Source organism: Manis javanica, chromosome 3, assembly GCF_040802235.1.
Source record: "Manis javanica isolate MJ-LG chromosome 3, MJ_LKY, whole genome shotgun sequence".
NCBI classification, from domain to species: Eukaryota; Metazoa; Chordata; class Mammalia; order Pholidota; family Manidae; genus Manis; species Manis javanica.
Window position 1 is genome coordinate 58,730,349 of NC_133158.1, and position 25,083 is coordinate 58,755,431.

Here is a 25,083-nt window from a genome sequence, read left to right on the forward strand (position 1 = left end):
TATACTTCATAAACATCGCCACATTTCCCACATACTCTTTCAATCCAGCTGTGATAAATGCTTTTAGGAATTAACTTCTGTGATATGTTAGAAGCAGTATTAAATATGTAAAGATTTAATGACTATTGTAATAAAAGGTCTGTACATTACACCTTGAATATCTAAAAAAATAAAATAAAAATGAGGACTTTGGAAGGGACACAAAAGGAAAGAAAAGAAAGAAGGTAAGTAACTCTTAGGCAGCCAACATGTGCCAGGTGCTTTTAGTTCATCACAAAATCGACGTGAGGTAAGTAAAATTATCCCCCTCCTTTATCTTAATGATGCTTTTTTAATGGATGAGAAAACAAGATCTCCCAAAGAGATAAAGGAATTCCTAAATCACAGGGACCGCTCCCAAGCTCACGATTTTCCCACCACATTTCGCTGCCCAAATGCTTGAGGAGCTTTGGCTCTGCTTCTACTGCCATTTGGAGTTTGATTAAAAACAAAATGCGGACCACGTTATCACAAGTGCCTTCAATACACATTTATTGCCAAACCACAGCACAGTAACTATAATGTCAACATAACCATATTTCCTGACTGAACAGGAGATGGCCATTCTAGGGTGCATTCCCCAGAGAAGTGGAGGCTTATATGGAAGCTCCAGCACTGTGAGTAATGACTAGAACCCCCATTCTGAACTAGGAGTTCTAAACCATTAAACATTTAATTACCACTTTGGCAAAGCCATGCACATTACCATTTTTACAATGTAACAGCACAGAGATTTTAAATGCATCTTTATTTTTCAGAATCTTCAGTATTCACAATGTGTAAAATGAAGCAGTTTTTTAAGTAAAATGCTATGCCAAAACACAGTTTCTTAAAAAGACCCGATGGGAAATTACATATGAATAATATTTATCAGTGCTTACAGTTGACATTAACTAGAGTCTTAAAAGAATAAAAATACTGAAGACTTCAACATTTCCTTACAAAAGTATACTTGGCCATAAAATAAAAATCTATAAAACCCCGAATATTACAAAAGTAAAATGCAAAAAAAATTTATTATTAAAATGTAATACAATCTTTACATGGTAAGAATTATTTTAAAATGCACAGAACACTTCCTAAGTTGTGATGAGCTTCAGAGGGGAAATTCATCACACACACTCATGCTTTGACAGTTGCATAGACCAGACTCACCAGATCGCAGAGCTGAGCCAGCAGATACGCACCCCTCCCCCCCAGGATCAAGTCTCAGTGTGGTTAGATTCTAGGCCCTCCCTGCACCCATTCAGATTTGCACCGTGTCTTGTGCCCAGTGGAGAAAGTTTGCCCAGACACACGGGAGGAGGGGTACCTGCTGTCATGGAGCCTGTGTATCGCCTGGATCTTAGTGTTGCTGTTCTAAAATCGGGTCCTGGAACTGGAAGGAATCACAAGAGATCATCTGGTCTATCCTCGGTCCCCTGGGAGTGTCCTGACCCATTCTCTTACGTAGAGCCCTAGCGACAGGCAGTCCACTGCAGCCCACGAGAGTACTATTTCACTCTGGCAGTCATTCAACGGTAGCAGTTCTAGCCAAAACCCATGCCCAGGGTGGTCCCAGATCCCAGGAGGAAAGGAATTTGTTCTTCCTTAGGCTGAAAACGAGTCAGAGGCTTCAGTGCAGCCTGCAACTGGGAGGAGGAAACGGGAGGGCATGAACTGACAGGAGACTCCAGGCCAAGAGGGAGGCCGAGGCTGAGGGGAGGGCCACCACCGGAAAACTTGGGGAACACGGGTGAGGTTGGGGGAAGCCTGTTTGCATGCTAGGCCAGCCAGTGTGGACTGTGACGGCCGTGGGACCCCTGAAGGCTCCTGCCCTGCTCCAGCCTCTGCTCTGTTCTGCAACCATCCTCCCTCTGCTTCCTTCCACCTGCTGCCCCTGCCGCTGCCTGCCTTCCTGCTCCATCATGTGGTACGGAGCCATGAAAGCCAAAGAACTATAAATGGTGTAAAATTATACTAATTACACTGTGGCTTGAGAAGCAAAAGGAGAATAAAGTGCTTGGGCTTTCAGATAGTGAGTTTGGTTGGACAGGTTTTCTGGCTTGCTTCTAGGAGGGCAACTGAGAGGACAGAAGCAGATGGAAAAGTCTGAATGGAGTAAGAGACGGTAACTTGGACCTCTGTTCGCTTGGCCTACCCAAGATTTCTTTGCCTCCAACAATTGGTATGAAAAGTCATGACTCTGTCAGACTGCAGGAGACACAATAGGGTTTTGAAGGCATGCCTTCAATCACGGAACAGTCCTTTGCAGGATGGAAGAGGGGTAGGTTGTGAAAATTATAAACTTGAATAAAACACACAGCTCCTCTTGGGGGGCGGTGGATAGCTACATTCCCTTTCTCAGAGAAGAAGAAGAAGGTCCACTATGCCAGACAGGGCATCTGTGAGGGTGATGCTCCCAGACGGCTGGCTCCACCTCCTAGCCTTCCCACATGCTGGGCAATGTGAAGCAGTGGGAATGGGACATTTCCCCACCTCCAGCTCCACTACAAGACCTCTTCATTTGGGGTCCTCTGCCCTGGTTTGCTCTACTTCTCACCTCTTCGCCACTCTATTTCCTGACCACCTCTCTCCTGCCTCCATTCTTTGAAAGCAAGAACTTATAAGTGCAAAAGAAAGTGGCTCTGGAATAGATGACAGGGAGCTTGTAGAATCTCCATCCCTCGAGAGCTGGGAAAGCAGTTGGCCAGACACACTGCACGCAGGATGTGCTTGTAGGCAGGAGCCCGGGCCAGATCACTCTGGGAGAATGAGCCAGTTTGGGGTTTGTTTTCCAGAATCTGCTTCCACTGCAGTTCCCTGCCTCTAAGCTTCTTTTGCTCAGCAAACATATTAACGAATGCCTACAGGCCTGGCTAATGTCTCACTAACTCTCCCACGGTGGTCTCCTGGGCCTCCTTACATGGCCCCATCTCTCCCTTGCTTGAAAGCTTTCCTCTCTGCCAAATCTCATGTCTGAATCAACACTAGCAGATCTGAAGTCTTTGAAAGCTTGTTAGGTTTCCCTAAAACCTTTCCATTTCTTTTCAAACCATCAAAACAGATTTCTTTGCCTTTCCCTTCAAAGACTGTCTGGGGACATTTCTATTCTGTGAAGGTTACATATAACTATACATCTAATAGGGACAAGAATGGATTTCAACAGCCTAAAAAAATAGAACTTAGAACAGATTGTTTTCCAAATAGAGTAAGAATCCAAAAATATTTGTAGAAGTAAGTTACAAAGCTTCCAATAGCCTTTGGGGGCGTGGCTAGCTTTGAATTCAGTTCTTATGAATGGACTTACCAGAATATGAGTCTGAAGGCCAGGATGCTGTCTTATTTGTTTCTGCATCCTCCGTGCCTAGTCCAGTGCTCAGCATGCAGCAAGAAGCCCAAGATATACTGGTTGAATTATGAAATCCAGCTTCTTCCATCCCAGTTCTTTCTTTCTTTATTTCTTAATTTCATCTGCCTCTCCTAGCATTTAGTATTGGCTATGATGAAATCCCTGCCTGCCTTTATTTTACAATGTTCCATTATGTTCAAAAGGAAAAAAAGATCACAGTCTGCTAAAAGATAAGAGAAGCAATTCTGTAAAGATAAAAATTAAAGTTAAAAAAACATAAAGTATATTTCAGGACCTAGATAACAAAGAATTTATTGGTAAAGAAATACTGAGAGTGAATAGGCAAAGGAACCAGTAGCTGCTTCATTAGAGTTAAGCTTTTTCCAATTAGATGGAAGGACAACTACAGGCAACAGAATGTAGCATGGAGTTGTGTGTCTGGGGGTCTATTTAAGCTTGAGTTTAAAAGACAACAATTATGAAGTGACTTCTCTGAGATAAAAGAGTGAAATGTTAGGGCTAAGATATCAATTGATGTTTTTTTCCCCTGAAAAGGATGAGGGTAACTTCATTTCTTTGGGACACAGAGCAAGGATCTTGGGGTACAAGCCAAAAGGACCAAAAGTGAGGTAGAGGTGCAGCTCCACTGAGGACATTTATGTCACTTACTGAAATGGTTTTCTCGGCCGCACCTTGCTGGTCAGGGAGAGCAATGCAATGGGAGAAAGAGTTCAGGGGAGGATTAGGAGGAAAGACCACCCAGCACACACTGTCCCTTCTGCCTGGATTCCATGGGCAGTCCCTGTTCTGCCTGTGTGGTGACGGGGGGTCACTCCCCTCCCATGACTTCTTCCACACACTTTACGAGTCACAGACCTAAAAAGACGCTGATAGACAGTGACTGCAAAGTGGGGGATGAGGACATAATATGGGTGAATGTTTAAACCACAATGTTGGCATGTGAAACCTTCATAAGATTGTATATCAATGATACTTTAATTTAGAAAAAAAGGAACAGGTAGTTCTGTGTGTAGGTCAAGGAAGTGATTTTGCTTAGGACTTGTGGATGCTATTTAGTAGGATGGAGGCAGAATTTTCCTAGTACTTAATTTTCATAAGCTTCCAAAATGATACATTTATAGTGGGGAGGGAAGTAAATTTGGAATTGGGGACATCTGTAGCAAATAAAATCATCTGCAGAAAACCTGGCCTTTAGAGCATTTTGGAGTTTCCACAAAGGTTTAGGAGGCCAGGCCCTCACTAGCCATGCATCTAGCATGGCTTTCGCATGGCACACACAGGTGGAAGGACCTGAAGGGCCTCCACAGTCTCCAGCCCCAAAAGGAGCCCTTTTTTCTCTGGCTGATATTGTAAGTTTGACCATTAGAAATAATTTCTTTTGGTGTTTAATCTTTGTTAAAATTATTCAAGTTATTCTCTTTAAGAGCTTTAAGGCATTACAAATCTGTGTTTCTTAGTGTGTAAGTATTTGTTAAGTTGTCTTCAGAGAAAACTGGAAGTGCCAATAATCTCCCCAACTTCCCAAAGCCATGGAACTTCCCAAAGCCACACTATTTCCCAGCCATGGAATGATGGTAAGCTTTGGGTTCGTTGTGCCACAACTGACTCTATGCTGTCAGACAGATACACATTCTGTCTATGGTGGAAATTCTGGTGAAAAAGATTATCTTTTCTTTGAAATCAGTTTTGGTTAATGATGACATGAGAAAAATCTTTGGGTTCTTGCTATACATAATTAACTGGCTGGGAAACCATCATTGTTCCTTTTTGTTGGTTCAGGAGAGTTATTTATTCTTAAAAATCTGTCTAAATGATCCTGAAGGGTACAAACATTTTTGATTCTTTCACAGGTGCGAACTGCACATGTATTTTTACTCTTCATACAGAATGAATAAAAAGATAAATAAAGGAATAAACAGGTATTTCAACAGCCTGAGTCTCCATGACTGCCTAGCACCTGTAACACCTAACAGCCTTGGGCAAGGTCCTCATTTGCTCAGGATGATGATGTATAACTGAAGATGCCAGTGGAAAGGTATTACACACTCACGTTTTCAACTTTCTGTGGTGTGAGGCCAATAGTGTATGTCAGACAACTAAAAAAAGGGACATCTCCACTGACCCTCCTATTTCAGATGTGAGGAAGCTGAATCCAGAGGTAACAGGTGGCATGCCCAGGCCCCAGGGCACTCAGCAGCTGCACTGGAGGCAGACAGACGCCCAGGCCCCCCGACCCCCAAGCTCGCCTTCTTTTGCATCATCTGTCTCTCTGCTAGCTTTGGGCCTGCGTCAGAGTCTCCATGAAGCTAACACCTGTGGACAGACCAGACCTTGACATTCTGAACCTCTGTTCTCACTGTAAAATATCTCCACAGCTCTAATTGCCATTAGGCCGTACAGAGATGACATTTTTACAAAGCAACTTCCAATTCTTTGGTGCAATAACCCGAGAAATAGAAGTTTGAGAATCAACTTTACCATCTGATCTGACAGTCTGATTTCTCCATGTGCAAAACCCATGGCTGCCTCATGATGAATCAATCAAACCAAAGGATGGGCTCCTGCTTTGGCCTGAGTCCAGTGAGCAAATGCAGAACTCTGACCTGGCTCCCAGAATCCTATCTCAACATCAGATGGCAGATGTCTTATTGCATTTGATAAATTTGATAAACCCGGCATTTCATACAAATGTCCTTCAGGGAAATAAACAGTACCTGTAGCTTATTTCCTATCACAGACAATGAAAAAGCCATTTCTTCTTGTTGAATATGTGCACACGGGAATAGTCCATGTGTTCATATACGGCGACCCACAGGATGGCTACTGTACAAAGGAAACACGAAGGTGCCAGGAACATCTAGAGCTTTATAGACTGCATGTACTCCCCTCATTTTCTAATATTTAAGTGAAGGGACCTGAATTTCTGAACTTACCATGGAATGATAAGTTCATTCCATGAATTTATCATTCCATTGTAAAACTGCTCCTACATTTGATACAGACTTAAGGCACATCTTTGCTCACTCTCCCATTTGAGAAACTTGGTTAAATGAGATGAAGTGATTTGCTCAAGGTCAGACAGCTGAAGACACTAGGCCTGGGACATGAGCCATATGTGGGGTTCCTAGGTCTCTTGCCTAGTTCATGCAGAAACTGGCCACCTCTCCTCTCTAATGTTGGAGACTCAGAATATCTGGGTCTCACATAACTTGCTTCCAAGCATAGTCAGACATAAGTAAGAAGACACAACCAGAAAGGCGAAGCTGGATGGGAAGGAGGGCAGGAAGTGAAAGAGTGGCCAAAGGAAGCTATGTTCTTACCCTACTACAGTTCATAGTAGCTTGAAAATTAGGAGAGCTAAGGAAGCTTGAAAATTAGGAGAGCTAAGGAAGGTGACTGGGAAAATAATAAGGACTGCCAGAATCTTCATCAGCTATTATTAAAGCTTATTCCCTTGACTTTCTGCTTTCTACAGTACGGTATGCCTCTGCTGAGACACAGAGCCAAGGAAGCCTCTGTCAAGGAAATAGATTTGGATTTTGGAGGGGGGTCATTCACTTTCTTCTCACAGTGCATGGATCTTAGTTGGTGGCATAGAAACAGAAAATTATATTTCCAGTAAGAAAAACAGGATATTGCATATTGAAATTCACCTTTAAACTTTAGAATGTAATAGAGCTTGATGGAACACAACCAGGTCTGTGAAATGTCTCTATTAACTGCTGCTACATTTGATACAGACTCATCTAGGAGAGAATTATCTCAGAAATCCCTGCTTCTGCCCAAAAAGTTAATACCAATGTGGTGTAAGAAAGAGTTCCCTAATGATTTGATTTTAAAACTCTCTACATGTTTTTATACATGCATATGTAAATGCACAGAATTTCTTAAAGGATTTGTAGTAAGGAAAGGAGAATGGAGGGGCCAGCACATTTGTATGGAGGTTGACTTCACTTTCTATTTCTGTACTGGGTAGCTTAGAATGGGTACACACTCAGGTGCTTCTTGTTTAATTTTCAAAAATTTAAAAGAAGTGAGAAAATTTCCTTAAAATTTACATAAAATGTACTTCTGGTTAACATATTGATCACTTACAGAAACAGTGCTGGTCTAAGAGTCAGGTGACCTGCTAAAGCCTAGATGTAGCATCTAACCTAAAAGTTCTGTTAATTTGTAAAATGAGGTGGTTGGATTACATCATCCCTTTGAGTCTATGATCCTACTGAGTAAATGGGAAGAAAGTCAATCTGAGTTAGAGGAAGTTTAAACTAAGTCTAGTAAGTAGAACTATTGCTTTCTTATATTAAAGTAAATTAAAAGTGTCTTCAAGTCATTCTTGCCATTCTGGTCAGGATGGCAGAAGCCTCCGTTGCAGACCAGGGGAGCCAGGCAGCGTTGGGGGAAAAGTCAACCTAAGGAAATGGAGTTACAGGAGAGTCTCAGGAATGGAGCTGAAAGATTGATGCAAGGGTACAGAAAGCTGAGGTCCCAGGCAATGAGGATGAAAGCCTCAGAAAACTGTAAAATGAATAAGACACCAATAGTTTCAGTCACAACCAACAAACTTAAATTGTTTATAAGAAGCACGGCTCAAGGGAGAGACTTGGGGCTGTGCCCTTGCCTGTCCTCATTGCCCACAGTCTCTGCTATCACCAGAGGTGACACGCCCAAGGTCTCTTAAGGACCTTGGTGTTAATTCCTAGAAGTCATTCCTGAATTTGAGATTCCAAGTGAGCTGGGACGACACCTGCAAGGAAGTGAATTCTCAGGACACCAAGATATCTGCTTACTGAGCAAAAGACTCACTTCTACTGAGCACAAAATACCCAATGGAAGCCATTAAAAGAACACCCCAATATCTCCCTGTCAAATTTGTTTAGGGGGGGTCCAATACTTTTCCCCCTGAAAGTTGCTGATATTTTCTAACATACTAGCAAACTGTTTGATAGCACAGAAACAAACTTTATATTGTCCCTGTCTATGTAATTCCAAATTAAAGTGGAATTCTACTTTTCCCATATTTATAAAATAGGTCTGATAAAATTTTTTAACATTGAAGCAAGGTTACTACGCATTTGATCTGAGTTTAAAATGCAGGTTGTACTCATGCAAACAGCAAGATGAATACCTAGGTTTTAGTAAAAATAATAGTAAAAGACACTAATTAAAAGATAAGTAGATGGGAATTTAATTTATTCAATTTAAAATCTCTCTGCATGAGTCCCTCATTAGAAGGGCTTCATAAACACAAGCTGTAAACATTCTCAATAACTAAGCATGAATATATGAGCTAGGATAAAATGTGGCTCTTAGGCCATATATGCTTAGATATATAAAATTATACTTGTACTTGATTCCCTCTTGCTATTTTATTTGCTCCACCCTCCAGTGAAATGCATTTGTGTGTCACTGTGTTGTCCCTATACCCACGTCATGGGTCATACTAAAAAATGCTGCTTCTCATAAACTGTGAAGTAATCATTGATAAGCCACAGGGACCTTACACTGTAACACAGCCTTACCAATCAATAATGCTGTTGACTTGGTTTATGAGGATTGAATTATTCATTAGAATCTCTTCATATCATGTCACTGCAAGCTGAGACTTAGAGATGTTAGAGAACCAACAGGATAGTGAGGAAGAACACAGAATCATCTGTTTAAAGCCAAGTGATCACCTCCCTGTACTTTCCACTCAGTAAGGGCCATTTACACATAAGACCCATTGTTTCTGAACATGGAAGACTATTTATGAACACCCCCAAACGTCCAAACTCTACTGCAATTCTGTGAGGTAGGAAAAACACTGCGTTTGGAGTCTGAAGGTGGTGGGTTTCATTTCTACTTTTGTCACTAATGAGGCTCGTGACCTTCAAAAAGATCCTTTACCTTTCTAGGATTGTTTCTATAAATTCTAAAATGGGGGCTTGGATTAGTGGAGGGTTAAGATTTCTTTCAGTTACAAAATTTCATTAAGACTCTATAATGTTTGCTTAGAAAGTGTAAAGACAGCAGCTGGTCTATTTTGATGCATACAGATTAAAAAAAATTCAAAAAGTAAAAAAAAATGATTTGAAATATTCAGGTAAATAAATGATTGATAACCTTTAGGTTCTCTCCTATCAGATTTGGTACATGAAATTTTGATCACTTGAAACAGCTGCAGTTTGTGATGAGGACAGTTACCTTAAGTGACTGACAGAGGACTCACCTCAGCTCATCTCACGGAAGCTAAAAACAGTAGTTGTTGTCTTGTACAGTGCAAGAATTTTTTATCACTCCTCACTTGGGATGTCTTTGAACTAATTAGTCATTTAGGTAATATTTTTAAAGAGTTATTCTTTACTTTGTGTTAGAAGTACAATTAACCATAATTAAAATGTTCTGTATTTAATAAAGGAGTCTTACTACAGCAAAATTTTATATAGCAACATCCTCAAACACAATAGCTCTGACTAAAACAAAATATTCATGTCTCCCTTCTCCTTTCTGTCTTCTTTCTGAACAGGAAGAGGTGGTCGTTATTTTAGCACCCGGGGCATGGAATCTGATATCTGTAGTGGCTGACTGTCAATCATCTTCAAGAATTCTGCTTTCCTCTTATTGTACTTAAGGAGGACAGAGTTAACTGGAATAAACCCAGCTTTCATAAGTTTCTTTTCCTTTTTAGCAAATTCCTTAGTTCTTTCAGTTCTCACTGCTAGGCTAGCAGGATGGTTATAAAAGGGGATGACTTAGAAGTGACTGAAGACATGTTAAAACCAAGGGTTTTCTTACTTATCAAGTTGCACAATTTATGATCTTAAAAGAAGGCTTGGCAGTAGTAGAATCTTCCTCTAGACGAAGGCAAGTGCTCCTGTGTAGAGGTGAGCAGAATTAAGTGCTGAGCAGCTCTCCTTAACTATGCTTAACCACCTTGGCTAACAGAGGACATGGCTTACAACATCTGTCTAGAAAAAGACAAATAAATATATATTTAGCTGACAATGAAGATACAATTTCAACTGAGGAAAAAAGGAGAGGGGTTTGGAGGAAGATGACAATAATGAAGGTAAAGTATTACTGCTGACTTTTTGGGACAATGTTTGCTTTTCCTGTGTGAGGGTAACTGTGTAAATGTGATCAGTGGTAATACTGTAATTCTACCGACATATTTTATGTCACAGTGAAATACATATATGAGAGCTGTCCAATGAGTGACTGTTATTTTTTTAAAAGCTACCATCCATAGAAAGAAAACAGGTACTGGCAAAATACTACCCTCTCAAATACATTGACTCCCTATAGAATTTTAAAACCTGAATTAAAATATAAGAATGTAATTAAGAAATCACTCCCCAGATTTGAAAGTTTCAATGTTATAAATTATTCTTTTCAAACAAGGGTCATGTAATAAAATTTAACCCTGGTAAATAATAGCTGGTGCTGGACTTTACATCCCATGCCTACACACACACACACACACACACACACACACACACACACACACACACACACACATATATATGCTGAAGACACAGAATGTTCTATGTAATTTGTCATTTCACTCTTAACAAAGTGCTAAATCAGAATGGAATTACATTTTTCATACAGTATTTAATACAACTATATTAAACATTTAGTCACCTTTAATATAATTATCCATGAAAGAGCCTAGTAGAAATTATATTTCACAGAAACAAGGATAATTTGAGATTGAGACACAAGTATGTGATCTGAAGTCACTAGAAAGCACTCGATCAGCATAATAAAGATGACCAAAGGTTTCCAACCTAATTAAAAATGAGTCTTATAAGAAATGGCTTTATTAGAAAAAATGTAGTGTACATGTGGTTAATTTCTATCATTAACATACTTCTTGGCTATTTTGTAATTCAAATCTGATATAGGGTTTAACCTTCTTTAGGAGGTAGGGCATTTCTTCCTAATCTGATACATGACTTAGGGAAGGAGTTATCTTCATATGACACCCTTTATTTCTTTTCATAATTACAATGATCCATCAGTAGTTTAGCACTGGCACAAAACATAGTGGGCATTATTTTGGTAGTGTTTTATGTGTAAGAAATCCATACGTCCAACCCCAGAATCAGGCACATGTGTGCATTTTACAGAGTTTTTAAATCCTCTGTTATCACTCAAGTCCCACATGATTATTACCTAGTCATCATTAAATTAATGTGATCATCTTAATCTAAAAAACCTCAGAATGAAGCTTCTCTTCTTTTTTTCCCTGTTAGATGTGCCCCTCCAGGCAAATGTGCGGTGTGCAGTATCGATTTCCAGGCTCTTTTAAAACTCCTTCCCATCTGTGCTATTAAACTGAGACCACCACGTCAAGATAGAGTCTGTCGTAGGATTCCCTGAAGCACAGGATGAGGAGGAGACTGAGCAAGCAAGACCCGGGAAGGCACCAGTTGAACCAAGACAACTCTGTAAGACAAAAACATGCAGCTGTAAGCATCCACGTGTCACCAGCAGCACCCGGTGTGCCGGAAGCCACCTGCTCTGCAAGCAAGAGCTCTCAGGATACATGTGCCCCGGAAGGCCAGAAAGCTGTGGCTTTTAGTAAACAGTGACAAGCTGGAGTCTGAGTGACACATGTAATCTATCACAGGGCTTTCATGTGGAATATTTTTAATCAATATTGTTAATAACTTTTAATCAATTTAATCTGCCTTGACTCTGGTGACAAAAAAAATCTATTACTTCAAAGAAAAGAATAAATCACCTTAAAATGTTGATTTGTTAATTATTTTTTAAGTGGCCTCTCTTACTATCACTCTTGTCCCTGTTTTGAAACATGTGGTGGATTGGAAAGACAAGAAAAGATCTGAATTTTGATATAACACTTTAAAAAATTTTCTTAGACAAAAGTATCTAATTCTCAGCAAAACCATCTAGTAGGAATCACTGCAAAATAGGTTAGAAAACATCTATATACAAAATATAAAACAAAAAAATTGTATATATAATGTAATATGTAATATGTATATTATATTATGTACATAATGTAAAACATAAAAAAGTTAATCTTCATTCTACCCTCAGAGAAACTACTGTGAATATTTTGGTTATTTCTTTCTAGTCTTATTTTTCTCTACCAGCATAAATGGCTATGATGGTGCCAATTATCAGAAAACCAACCGGAATCACCTTAACAGGCAATTCTGTTGTTATCTGACTTACTGGTATCAAGGGCATTGTTCTTCCAAAAGGCTCACTCATGAATTCGGGACTCTCGCACAGGCCAGGCCAGGCCAGGCCGCGTCTCCTGTGGCCAGTACACACCAGCAGACCCAGTGGTCCTCGAGCGCGGCTGGCTCTTCAGGCTCCTCCTGCACCGCCCCCCTTGCCAGCCCAATGCTGGTGCAGAAGAAAGCAGCTTCTTGGCCTAAAGAGGTTTCTCCTGTTGGTGGTGGTGGGGATAACTTCTCTATCTTAACATCCATTTACATATTTCAATGAAAAACGGCAACAAATGAGGGAAGCAAGTTCCCTGGGACCTGGCCGGCCGGACTCTGGGCTTGGCTAGAGGCGTTCACTTTCCCTTTGGCCCCCTACAGAATGTCAACGCTGCCTTCATCTTCAAATATCACCCTAAAGTCTTCCACACTGCTGCTTTAGTTTAATCCATAATTCATACGGCTAAAAGAGCAGTTTATGTTCAGGAATGGAAATCAGAAAACCAACTGGTAAGAATAGGTGCAAAAATACTTTTTTTCTGTAATATGCTTACAAAAGCAGCCCTCTCCACTTCTCAATTTCTACATTTTAAAAGTCAGACATGCCATTTGATAGCATGTAACAAAGACATGTATTTTTATGATATTTTCATGCAAAGCTGTGTTTTGTGCTTTCCTGGGATTGAATGTAATCTAAACACTCAGAAAGACTGTGACCTCTGGAACCTTGTCTTTTTTCTGATGTTCCCTGAAATTACACACCAGGCATTTTCTGTTTTTATATGAACCATATAGATTCTGGATTTCTGATGTTAATTTTAACAGGCAAAAAGGAAGCAGTAAAAAAATAAGAGAAAAAGCAGTGAAACAGAGACAACAGCAAAAAGTTTGTATTGAAAGTAAGCATTTTGACTTTCAGGTCTAATTTTAAGCAATAGCTAAAAGAAAGTATGGTACTTGACAAAATGGTGTATGACAATGACATTTTCTAAATCTTAGGAACCGTGTTTTACGGGGAGCTAGAGGTACACACACATAGCAAGCAACAATCAACTTGTCCTTGCGCACCTTAAACCTAGGAATTGGTCAGATATTTCCAAAGCAGACTTTTTTCTTCCACCAAAGTTGTAAATTATTCCTTCTCTCTGGGTTCTGCTGAACTCTATAAAATGCCTCATAATTGCTCTTCAGTGTCATAGTTTGTTGGTTGGTTTTTACTATTGGCTTCTCTTTATGAAGTCAAATCTACCTTTCTGTAAGTTCACTCGGCTCAACCAGCTGCAAGTGTTCTTTGAAATTATTTGCCTTTCAGAAAGCAAAAGGTCAGAGACCAGAATATCTACATTTTCCCACTGAAATCCATTCACAGAAACCACTGTGGAGGTGGCCTGATAGGGAGGCAATGGCCTGCTCACAAGTTCACTTTGACTTATCAGTAGCAAAGTCAACTGCCCTCCTTTCTGAGCCCAGTGTTGCATGACATCATTGAGCCAGCAGAGTCCGGAAGCATTGAAATTCTCTTAATTCTTACCCTTTCATCTTCAAAGGGGGGTGCAGTTTTCTAACATTCCTTCCCTTTGCCTTTCACTAGATAAAACATAAGTCCATACTCTAAGGAGACAGTTCACTTCTCCATTTCTGCTGGTTGTCTATCATTTACTAGATGCACGGCAGCCTGAGTGCTCTGCACTTTGCTGCACTCTGTCAATTTATGGTTTAGACAGGTGCTATGTTTATTCAGTGAAATAGGCTCTGCACCAAATGTTGCTGCTCTGCTGGGACTGAACTAATTAAGATTTTGCTCATTCTTGCCTTTTGCTTCCACAAGCAAAACATTTTACCCCATATTTCCCTTCAGCAATGCCATGCTTTGGTTTCTACCTCCTTCAAGCACTTATCTGCTTCCAGATACCACCCTCCAGAACCAACCTTCCACTTGCTTTGGTGATTTAACCAGAATTATGATGATTCTGTCTCCATTCTCACTCAAGAGAAGGCAGCTAACAACACCATGATTTCACAGTGTAATGTAATGCCCTGCTCCCTTGCTCCACATTATTACCCAACAGATCTGATATCACATTGCATTATTTTTCTCCTTACATATAAAATTACTTCTCACTAGTCCATATCTGCTGAACAGTTCTGGTAACCTCAGTGCCTCCCACCTCAGCCAGGCCCCTGAATCTCTTGAGCTACACTACAGCCTCAAATTCATGGTTATGTCAAAATGAAAGGACTACGGTAAAAACCATTAAGCTTTTAGCCAAAACCTACTGCAAAACTTCTAGAACAGCAAAAAAACCAGACAATAAAAACTTCAGAACAAGTTACCAACTACAAAATTGAACATTAGAATACATTTCAGAGCACATAACGAACACAACAGCATTCCCGAACTGATTTTGTACATGAAGTTTTTGGACTGTGCTGTCTGAAATAACTTGCTGAGATTCTCAAAGCAAACACAGAAAGCAAACAAATATGCTTATTGGAAAGTGGCTTTAAAAAACACAGTCAGAAAAACTAAGAAACTTCTGACATTGTCCCAGGTACCCAAAACAAATTCAAAATAGGACATGGGGACCTTGAGATCCACAGCTCCAAATAAGTCAGTGACATGGGTATAGAAGCCTGTGAGGCATTTGCCATCAATGATGGCGATGGCCATGATCTGCAGGCATATCACCAGTAGTCTTTCTTGCAAGGCAAGTCATTCTAACGTGGTCATTTGGGGGCTGGTCTGTATAGACCTGAAACATTATCTGTGATTTAATCACCTACTAGACAGCACAATGCAAGGAAATAAAAAACTATGGTCAAGAAATGCAGTACTTCTTTGAGAGGTGAACTAAAAAACTACAAATCTTCATGATGATTAAAAATCAGGCCTTCCAAACCTATAACTAATATAGGCAAACTTTGTTTTATTGTGCATCCCTCTACTGTGCTCCAAAGACACTGTGTTTTTTACAGATTGAAGGTTTGTGGCAACCCTGCATCAAGGAAATCTATCAATGCCATTTTCTAGCAGTGTTTGCCCAGTTTATGTCTGTGTCACATTTTGGTAATTCTAACATTTCCAACTTTTTCATTATTATTGTTATGGTGATCTGTCATCATTGATCTTTAATGTTACTATTGTAATTGTTTCGGGGTGCCATGAACCACATCCATAAGGTGAACTTAACTGACAAATATGTATGTTCTGACTGCTCCACCCACTGGCTATTCCCTCATCTCTCCCCCTCTCCTCAGGCTTCCCTGTTGTGAGACACACCAACATTGAAAATTAGGCCAATTCATAATGCTACAGTGGCCTCTAAATGTCCAAGAGAAAGGAAGAGACACATAACTCTCACTTTAAATCAAAAGCTAGGAATGATTAAGCTTAGTGAAGAAGGCATATGGAAAGCTGAGACAGGCCAAAAGCTAGGTGTCATGCACCAATTGTCAAGAAGTGAATGCAAAGGAAAAGTGCACTGAAGGAAATTACAAGTGCGACTCCAAGTCACCACATGAATGATAAGAAAGTAAAACAGACTTACTGCTGAGAAAGAGAAAGGTTTAGTGGTCTGGATAGGAGATCAAACCATCCACAGCATTCCCTTAAGCCAAAGCCTAACCCAGAGCAAGGCCCTAGCTCTTCAATTCTAGGAAGGCTGAGAGAGGTGAGGAAGCTGCAGAAGACAGGCTGGAAGCTGGCAGAGGTTGGCTCATGAGGCTTAAGGAAAGAAGCCGACCTCATAACATAAAAGTGTGCGATGAGGCAGCAGGTGCTGATGCAGAAGCTGCAGCAGGTCCCCCAGGAGATCCAGCTCGGACAGTTAATGAAAGCGGCTACACTGAGCAACAGATGTTCAACTTGGACCAAACAGCCTTCTGTTGGAAGAAGATGTCATCTAGGACTTTCAAAGCTAGGGAGGAGAAGTCAATGCCTGGTGTCCAAGCTTCAAAGGACAGGCTGACTCTCTTGTGAGGAGCTAATGTAGCTGGTGAAATTGAAGCCACTGCTCATTTATCATTCTTAAAATCCTAGTGCCCTTATGAACTGTGCTAAATCTACTCGGCCTGTTATTTGTAAATGGAGCAAAAAGGCTAGAGGAAAGCACATCTGTTTACAACATGGTTTACTGAATATTTTCAGCCTACTCTTGAGACCTACTGCTCAGGAAAAAAAGATTCCTTTCAAAATATGACTGCTCACTGACAGTGCCCCTGGTCACCCAAGAGCTCTGATGGAGATGGACAATGAAATTAATGTTGTTTTCATGACAGATAACAACATCCATTCTGCAGGCATGGATCAAGGGGTCATTTTGACTTTCAAGTCTTACTCTATAAGAAATACATTTCATAAGCTACAGCTGGTTATAGGTAGCTTTGATTCCTGTGATGGATCTGGGCAAAGTAAATTAAAAACCTTCTGGAAAGAATTCACCATCTATTAAGAACATTTGTAACTCATGGGAAGAGGTCAAAATATCAACATGAACAGGAGTTTGGAAGAAGTTGATTCCAGCCCTCATGGGTGACTCTGAGGGGTTCACAACTTCAGTGGAGGAAGTGACTGCAGATGTAGAAATAGCAAGAGAACTAGAATTAGAAGCAGAGCCAGAAGATGTGGCTGAATTGCTGCATCTCATGATAAAACTTGAATGGATGAGGAGTTGCTTCTTATGGATGAGCAAACAAAGTGGTTTCTTGGACTGGAATCTACTCCTGGTAGAGATGCTATGAAGATTGTTGAAATGACAACAAACTATTTAGAATATTTTGAAAGAAATTGTACTGTAGGTAAAATGGCATTGCATGCTTCAAAGAAATCATTCATGAAACAAAGTCTCAATTGATGCGGCAAAACTTCATTGCTGTCTTATTTTAAGAAATTGCCACAGACACCCAAGCTTCAACAACTGCCATCTTAACCAGTTGGCAGACAACATCGAGGCAAGACCCTTCATCAGCAAAAAAGATTCTGACTCACTGAAAGCTCAGATGATGGTTAGCATTTTTTTTTTTTAGCAATAATGTACTTTCTAATTAAGGTACATACATTTTTTTAAAGAAATAATGCTACTTACTGCACACTTAAAAGACTAGAATATAATATAAACGTACCTTTTATATGCATTAGGAAACCAAAAGTTCATTTGTCTCACTTTATTGCAAAATTGACTTGATTGCAGTGGTGTATAACAGAATTTGCAATCTCTCGAGGGTGTGCCCATATCTGTTTATATCTGGTCACTTTGAATCTGCAAAATGAGGAGTGAGCACTGACTCACGTCAGTTCCCATTAATTCATGCCAGATTCTGTTGAACAATCTGGATGTATGAAAGTGACATTCTACCGGCCAATCACAACGGTCAGGAGGGCAGCGCTTTTCCACTGCAAGACACTGTAGGGTATCCTGTGCCTTATGACCAATCAGTATGTGTTGTATTCTAGAGACCACATGCAAGAGGTTTATTGGGGGATAACATCTGGCATCTACTGCTGTTGTATTTAAATATTGGGAAGACAAAACTCTATTTCCAGCAGACAGGAGAAACCACTGTCTACTAGGCTGCAAGGACCACTTAGCAAGTCTGTGCGCGAGCTGGCAAATCACTTCTATCACCTGAAGAGGCAGCACAGCCGTCTTTCATACTTTACTAGGCTAAAGAGAGGCACTGAGCCTCTTAATTTCAACTGTGACATCACTGAAGAGCATTAAGACTGATATATGATAACAGATGATTCTGTTTAGAAAACTCATTGGAACTCTTAGTCTAAACTGAGTTTTAGACTAAAACTCAGTCTAAGACCTGGTGAAGGCATTTTCCCTAATGGAAACACTTGTTTCCAGGGGGACAGTAAAGAGTCGTCTGACTTCATTAATATCATTCCACTTTATGTGATAAACCAAACTCTCATCAAGTTTAATAAAATTAAAACCTACTTATCTGTGTTACTGACTGACAGAAATAATCTAGTTTGATGTTAGTTACATTAAGAAATTAATTTATCATTTGGATGCTTTCTTATTAGGTAGAAGTGCTATACCAAAATTTCAAAATCCAGGGCAGATTCTGTTTCATCAGCTTTGAAAGTTTCAAAAATTTATTTTCCAATCACAAAGGTTATCATGGTTATTTCAATTATAAGCTTGTCAGAAAGTTTCATATCAATCATTAGGCCTCTTGGAGTGTCACATTTTAGAGCATTTTTTACATTTGAGTCTTACAAATTGGATTCTTCCATGTACAAATTATCCAAATTTACTAGTATTTGATGAGTAATTAAGAGAACAGCAACCAGGAAGAGGTAGTAATATTAGATTGTTTAAGATACAGAATGGGTTATAGACCCAGTAGAAATTAATAAAGCTTTATATTCAAGAATCACAAGTATAAATCCTTATTTTAATATGTAAAAAGAAATTCTAGGTAATTAAGCCTAAATTTTCTGAAACAGTAAGTCAGAATGTGGACCACAGAAGAGGGACTATTAGAAAAAAACTGAACAACAGTGCAATAGGGAGCCACTATAACCCATGGACCTCAGCGCCACCCGAGCCTGCCATCAGCAGGCCCAGCAATCGTCCCAGCTGTCCTTGCAGAGTCTCCTCCTGCCCGCTCCAAGTTTACTTTAAAGCTTCATTCTTACTTTAAGCCCTTTCTCCACCAACTCTCAATAGACAAACTGGCTTCTAAGCAGGAAGTTGCTGCTGTCAAGAAGGAGCTCCTTCAATAATCTGCCCAGCACAGTATCTGTTTCTAGGCCTGGTGTGCACCACCTTCTCTCCTATCCCCATTGTCCAAGGCTAAGGCTTCCACTTGGGCTCAGGACCCCATTCCTTCCTCTTTTGTAAGGATCTTTCTCTTCTTCAAAGGTGTACCCCTGGGTTCTAACTTCAACCTTTGTTTCACTCTGTACCTGTACTGACCAATTTGGTGGCCATTAGCCACATGTAGCTACTTAAATTCAAACTTAAATGAATTAAAATGAAATAAAATAAAAAGCCAATTCCTTAGCTAACTTCATGTGGCCAGTGGTTACTGTATTGGACAGTGCAGATAAAGATCATTTCTCTTATCATAAAAAGTTCCATTGGATGGTGCTGTTTTATATACAATACATACTCATTGGTTGACCTCTCATTCATCCCTAAGGCATTCAACTACATTTATGCCCCAGACATTACTTTATACCCTATGTTAAGACAGTAGATTCTACATTAAAAAAAAAAAAAAAAAAAAAAGCAATGTACCAGTGGTTCTCCATGAGAACACCTGCATATCAGAATCACTTGGGGGGCTTTTAAAAATACAAATGCTGGGCCCCAGTCCAGGTTAATTAAATCAGAAACTGTAGGAGCTGAGGGTGCATTAGATTAGGCTAGGATGCACCTCAAGAAAAACAACTGAGGATATGTTCTTTTATTAGCATGTGAAAATGCAAATCAGTAATTTGCCTTAGTGAGGATTCTCAATATAAACTTCCTATGTGTCAGTGCCACAAACCTCTCTCATAACACATTGAGACAGCAATAAAAAGTCAAATTTCTTACCTGTGTGATAAAATGTGAGAAAAAATAAAAGTACTCCCATGAACATATTACTTAAAAAAGTGACAACTCCACAAGTAATTCCTTCTGGAACTGGGTAGACAGTTTCCACAAAAAGCTCAAAAAATATAGGTATACTGCTATTCAGAAATACTCCCAGGAGAATACAGGAGGCATACAGTGTCACTAAAATAAAAACACAAACATTTTAGTTTCAAGGTAGCAGCAGTGAGTCATATCAGAGAGGCCTTGGTAGTCTCTTTCCTAAGTATCAACTCTAGAATCCCATCTCTTCACTGGTAGTTGATAAAGTGTGACAAAGCACCACACAGCTGTCAGCTCTTTGCTCAGGTTTTGTGGAGCAGATGGGTAGAGGTTTTACTGCTGAGTGATGACCAGCTTAGGTGCTTTACCTTTTTGGTGTATTATTGCAAGCACAGAAACAATTTTACCACTATAATACAATAAAAAGGATCCTTCTCCCTCAGTCACACTCCTGGAAAATGGATAGATAGATAAAACATAGCAACTTACTTCAAAATCTACACTCATTCTATAATTTTAAAGAGGACTTAAAAATCTAGGAATAAATATAAGAAACAATTATGTTTTTATAATTTTGGAACACAGAAAAAATTTTCACTCAGAAATGTATAAGCTATAGTGGTTAGGATCCCACGTTAGTAAGTAAAAAGCCTATTAACCCTGTTCTATTGTGGAATCTTTGAATAAGGGTATTATTTTTGTTCCAAGAAGACTGTTTAGGGAAATGTATCCCACTCCAAATACTTCTACCATGGCTACTGTCTATATGCAAACTTTTATTACTTTTAATTTGAAGGTAAAAATTGAACCAATGAGGGAAAAAAATGATATTCTATTTAGAAACCTGAAACACATCTCCTATCATACGCACTTACGATATGAGTAGAATTTATTTTAAGTTCATCAGGAAAATATTTTAAATAAAAATATGGGTTAAGGAAAATATTTCTGTATAGGAACTGCAGAAAGCGAGGAGTTACCCTAAATCAGTTATGTATTTATTATTCAAAGACCACATCAAATTTTCAGAACTTGCCATAATTGATTGCAATCACTAACAGTCCACAACATTGCAGAGGGAGTTACAAAAAAAAAGGATACTTTTTTTCTAATAGAGCTTCTCTAATTAACCTCAACAATTATTTCCTCTTCCTATTTACACTAGGCTTTCACAATTATAAAATATTATTACATTCTGGTAACACAAATTGCTGATGATTATGTTGACTTTCTTTGAATAGAAGATACATAAGAAAATACAGACCAAAAGGATGACAGTGAATAAAGAACACACTGCTGGCTAAAACAGTGACTAAACTATTCACAGAATTACATGCAAAGCATCTGATAGTTACAATAAATGCCATTAAAAACATGAAGTAATTTTTAAGAGATTCTTAAAAACAAAACACCTCAGGTTCACTGCATATTTGCTGGACATGCCACATATATCAATCAATGCATTCTACTTCACACGATTCACTGGTGGTACATTATGAAATGTAGGGATGGGATGTCATTGGTAGCTTCTATAGTATTCTATCTATAAAACACTTTATAACAATTTATCGGTCAACCAGTGGTAATCAGAGCAGAGATGGCTACCAACCCAAACAGACCAACCCAGGAGCACAAAATAAGAAAACATTGAAATAAATGACAGGAAAAATCCAACTCCTAAGAACTAGCAAGTAACAGGTCTAAGGATTCATAAACCACTGATATAATTACCTGCTTTTAGGAAACATGTTTGGAAATAATCTTTCAACATTTTCATTTCTGAAGGAAATATACCTCACATGTAATTGTAAACAGGCAAATTAAAATGTAATAAATGAAAAATTGTCATAATCCATACAGACAGCATAACTGCATGTTGTAAAAGAATGATAATGTAATAATGGGAACATACTGAAAGGACCTCTCAGTACGAAGTCTTGAAAAGAGATATGATTTCATTGATTTTTATCAAACATGGTATAAAAAAATAAAAAACAAGCAATACTTTCTGGATGTCTCAGAAAAGTAGAGCCTGGTGAAGCAGAGGGCCCATCTGGAAAGCCCTCAGGATCATGCAACTCCTTTGGCTTCATTTCACGCTAATTAAGAATCTTCTCATTCTGATTTCCTAAGTATCTGTCATTAAAAAGGTAAAGTTTCTACTGTGGTTGAACACTATTGATAAAACTGTAAATAATTCATCTTCTGGTGGGTAATTTGGAAATGTCTATCAAAATAAACAATGCACTTGCTCTTTGACCCAGCAATTCCACTTGGAGGAATTTACCTTATAGCTCTGTAGGTACAAGTATAGTATATGAAGAACACTCACTGCACTATGATTAGTAGTAAGAAAAGACTAAAAACAAGCTAAATGTCCACCAATAGGGGGTTGGTTGTTTAAAAATGTATCAAACATCCAAACTGTTAAAAATAAAGTAACTCTGTATATACTGATCTTAATGACATCTAAGTTAAGTAAGTGAAAAAGATGCAGAAAAGTGTGCTGTATTTTTTAAAAGGACTCACATACACACACCTGTTTATAAATTTACAGTCTCTGGGAAAACACACTAGAAACTGACATTCAGTGTTGCCTCCAAAGAGGGAAGTTGGATGTCATAGGAGAGTAGATATTTTTCATTGTATATCCTTTTACTACTATTTAAATTTCTTACTATGTACATATCTTACCTATTTAACAAAATAAAAAAAGAGAAATTTCCTTGTAAATTAATGAAATGGCAGCCGAACCCAGTCCACTTCATGTGAATTTGTCAGCTTGTCAATTCAGAAATAGCTATCATTTATCACATATGTGATGATGTCTGAATCACAGAATTGAGGTCCACACCTGGAAACCACATAAGTTAGCCTTGGTGGAGAATCCTTGACATCAATATTCTCACTTCATTTATAAGAATTCCTATTATACATACGACAAATGGGCCAAGAAAACCAGGAATCAAAAAGCAAGCATTTTAGCTCTGTTTTCTCCTCTTGGTATTTCTTGTATTATATAAAAATGGATGGATGTGCTAAAATCGCTTGTTATTGCAGAAATGAAAGAATGAAAAGCATTAAAAAAAACTAAAGAATCAGGAACAGGTTAAATTAAGATGGTCGTAATCAGAATGGGGGATTTGATATACTTCCCAATGCTCTGGGACAGGCATATATTAGACGCTGATTATTATGAGTCTGAATTTGACTTCCACTTGAGTTTTCAGTTTAGAGTCTGCTACGGTATCTTTACACACTGGTTTGGCAGATCCAGTGGGTGAATGTCATCTATTAAAAGTCAGGCAGACAAGATAATTTCCTGCTCGTCAGAGAGGGTTCAAACTACATGATCGTTAAATATTTCTATGACTTTATATAACACTCATACTAAAATTATAATAAACTGCCTTTCAATTAAAATGTCAACGTAATTTAGCAGAACAAATACAATGCTGGTGCAGTTTTTTCAAAGAAGCTAATAAAATTTCACAGACCCACAATTTAAAATGCAAAACAGAAAGTCCTGTTTAGCACAAAATACAACTACAATGATGGATTTCAAGAACACTAATTGGATCATAACCCTGAAAGTGCTATATCTCAACCCTGCTCTGAATGACCAACCAAATTCCTAAACTTTAGGGAAATAAGACTGTGTAAAAAATACATTTTTATTAACCAAAACACTCAAATCTTAGGTGATCAAGGGTTATAAAACAAATCACAAAATTTCAGGAAAGAATAAGAACTATTTCCCCTCAACATTTAAATGATATTTTATGATACCATTAAAAACAATAACTTCAAAGCTTGGAGTTATAAAAGTCTTAAAACATTGTAAAACTGCTTTCAAACATATTATCATGTTTAATCATCCTATCAGCCAATGCAGAATTTTACAGACAAGTGACAAAAGTTCTAAAAGTTCAAATGACTTATTTAGAAACAATGTAAATCAGTAGTGCTAAAAATAGTATAATTAAGGCCTACGTCATCTAGCACATTTTCTATCAGGCCAATGTGTCAGATTGAGAAAAACAAAACAAAACTTGGTGTTTCTTTTATTCAATGGTATTGACACAAAAGGCATGCTTCCCAAATCTATATTCAGCATACAAGTTGGAAGTGATTACACCTAAGACAGATGACAGAATTCAAAATAGAGCACCAAAAGGTTATAAACAGACAGATGAATTTTAATCATGATATATGTAAAATGAGTCCAAAAATTATGGCTTTGTTATATAATAGGGGAAACTTAGGCCTTTCTTCAAAACCATTTATCAGGTGTCTATTAATGTAAGCTGCTATGCTGGGTCAGTAAATAGGGCACTCTATCCTCAAATCACTCCTAATCTAAAGGAATATGATGGACACCTACTGGCTCAGCAGCCATTTATATGCACAGCGCTAAGAAGATAATTATACTTCATTCCTTTAAAGCTAGGTCTAATCAAGAGAAGCAACAGCCTCCCAGTATTAGGTACTGAGTGCAGCAGGAAAAGTGTGCTAAATCCTAGTAATATGTTCTGAGGAGGATCCCGACAAGCTGTGGTAGGTTTAGAGGACAGTGACTATGTAGTCAGTGGTGTAGAATTCACACCTGATGAGGGAAGGTGGTAGAACTGGGGGATATTTAGATTAAAGGCTAAGGCCACATATGACAGCTATGTCCAAATGTTCTGAGGGCCACCAATGGAAGAGGGAGGGAGCTGACTATGCTCTCTGGGAACTATGTTGCTCCAAATCAGTTATCTCAGCAGGAGGAAGAATTTCCCAGGACCCACTGGGGACAAACAAGAATGTTTCCTCTTTCATCAGGTATTCAAGTTGCAGTCAGACAGACAGATACCTGGATTTTAATGTAAAAGATTCACTTATTTAATAAGTTATATGAGATGATGAC

The 25,083-nt window shown here is 38.8% G+C and overlaps 1 protein-coding gene across 3 annotated transcripts in view; it reads right to left on the reverse strand.

Moving 5' to 3' along the window:
- Nucleotides 1-768: 768 nt before the first annotated feature.
- Nucleotides 769-25,083, reverse strand: part of SLC49A4 (solute carrier family 49 member 4) — a 93,331-nt gene continuing 69,016 nt past the window's right edge. Inside the window, exons 8-9 of one of the 3 annotated variants that reach the window (XM_073231549.1) lie at nt 20,133-20,315; nt 769-11,824 (exon numbers count right to left, since the gene is read on the reverse strand). In XM_073231549.1, the coding sequence (XP_073087650.1) occupies nt 11,709-11,824; nt 20,133-20,315 (299 nt within the window). In that variant the 3' untranslated portion in view covers nt 769-11,708. Of the gene's footprint in view, nt 11,825-17,808; nt 17,835-20,132; nt 20,316-25,083 lie in introns of those variants that run through there. The other 2 variants (XM_073231547.1, XM_073231548.1) reach the window with 2 other exon arrangements.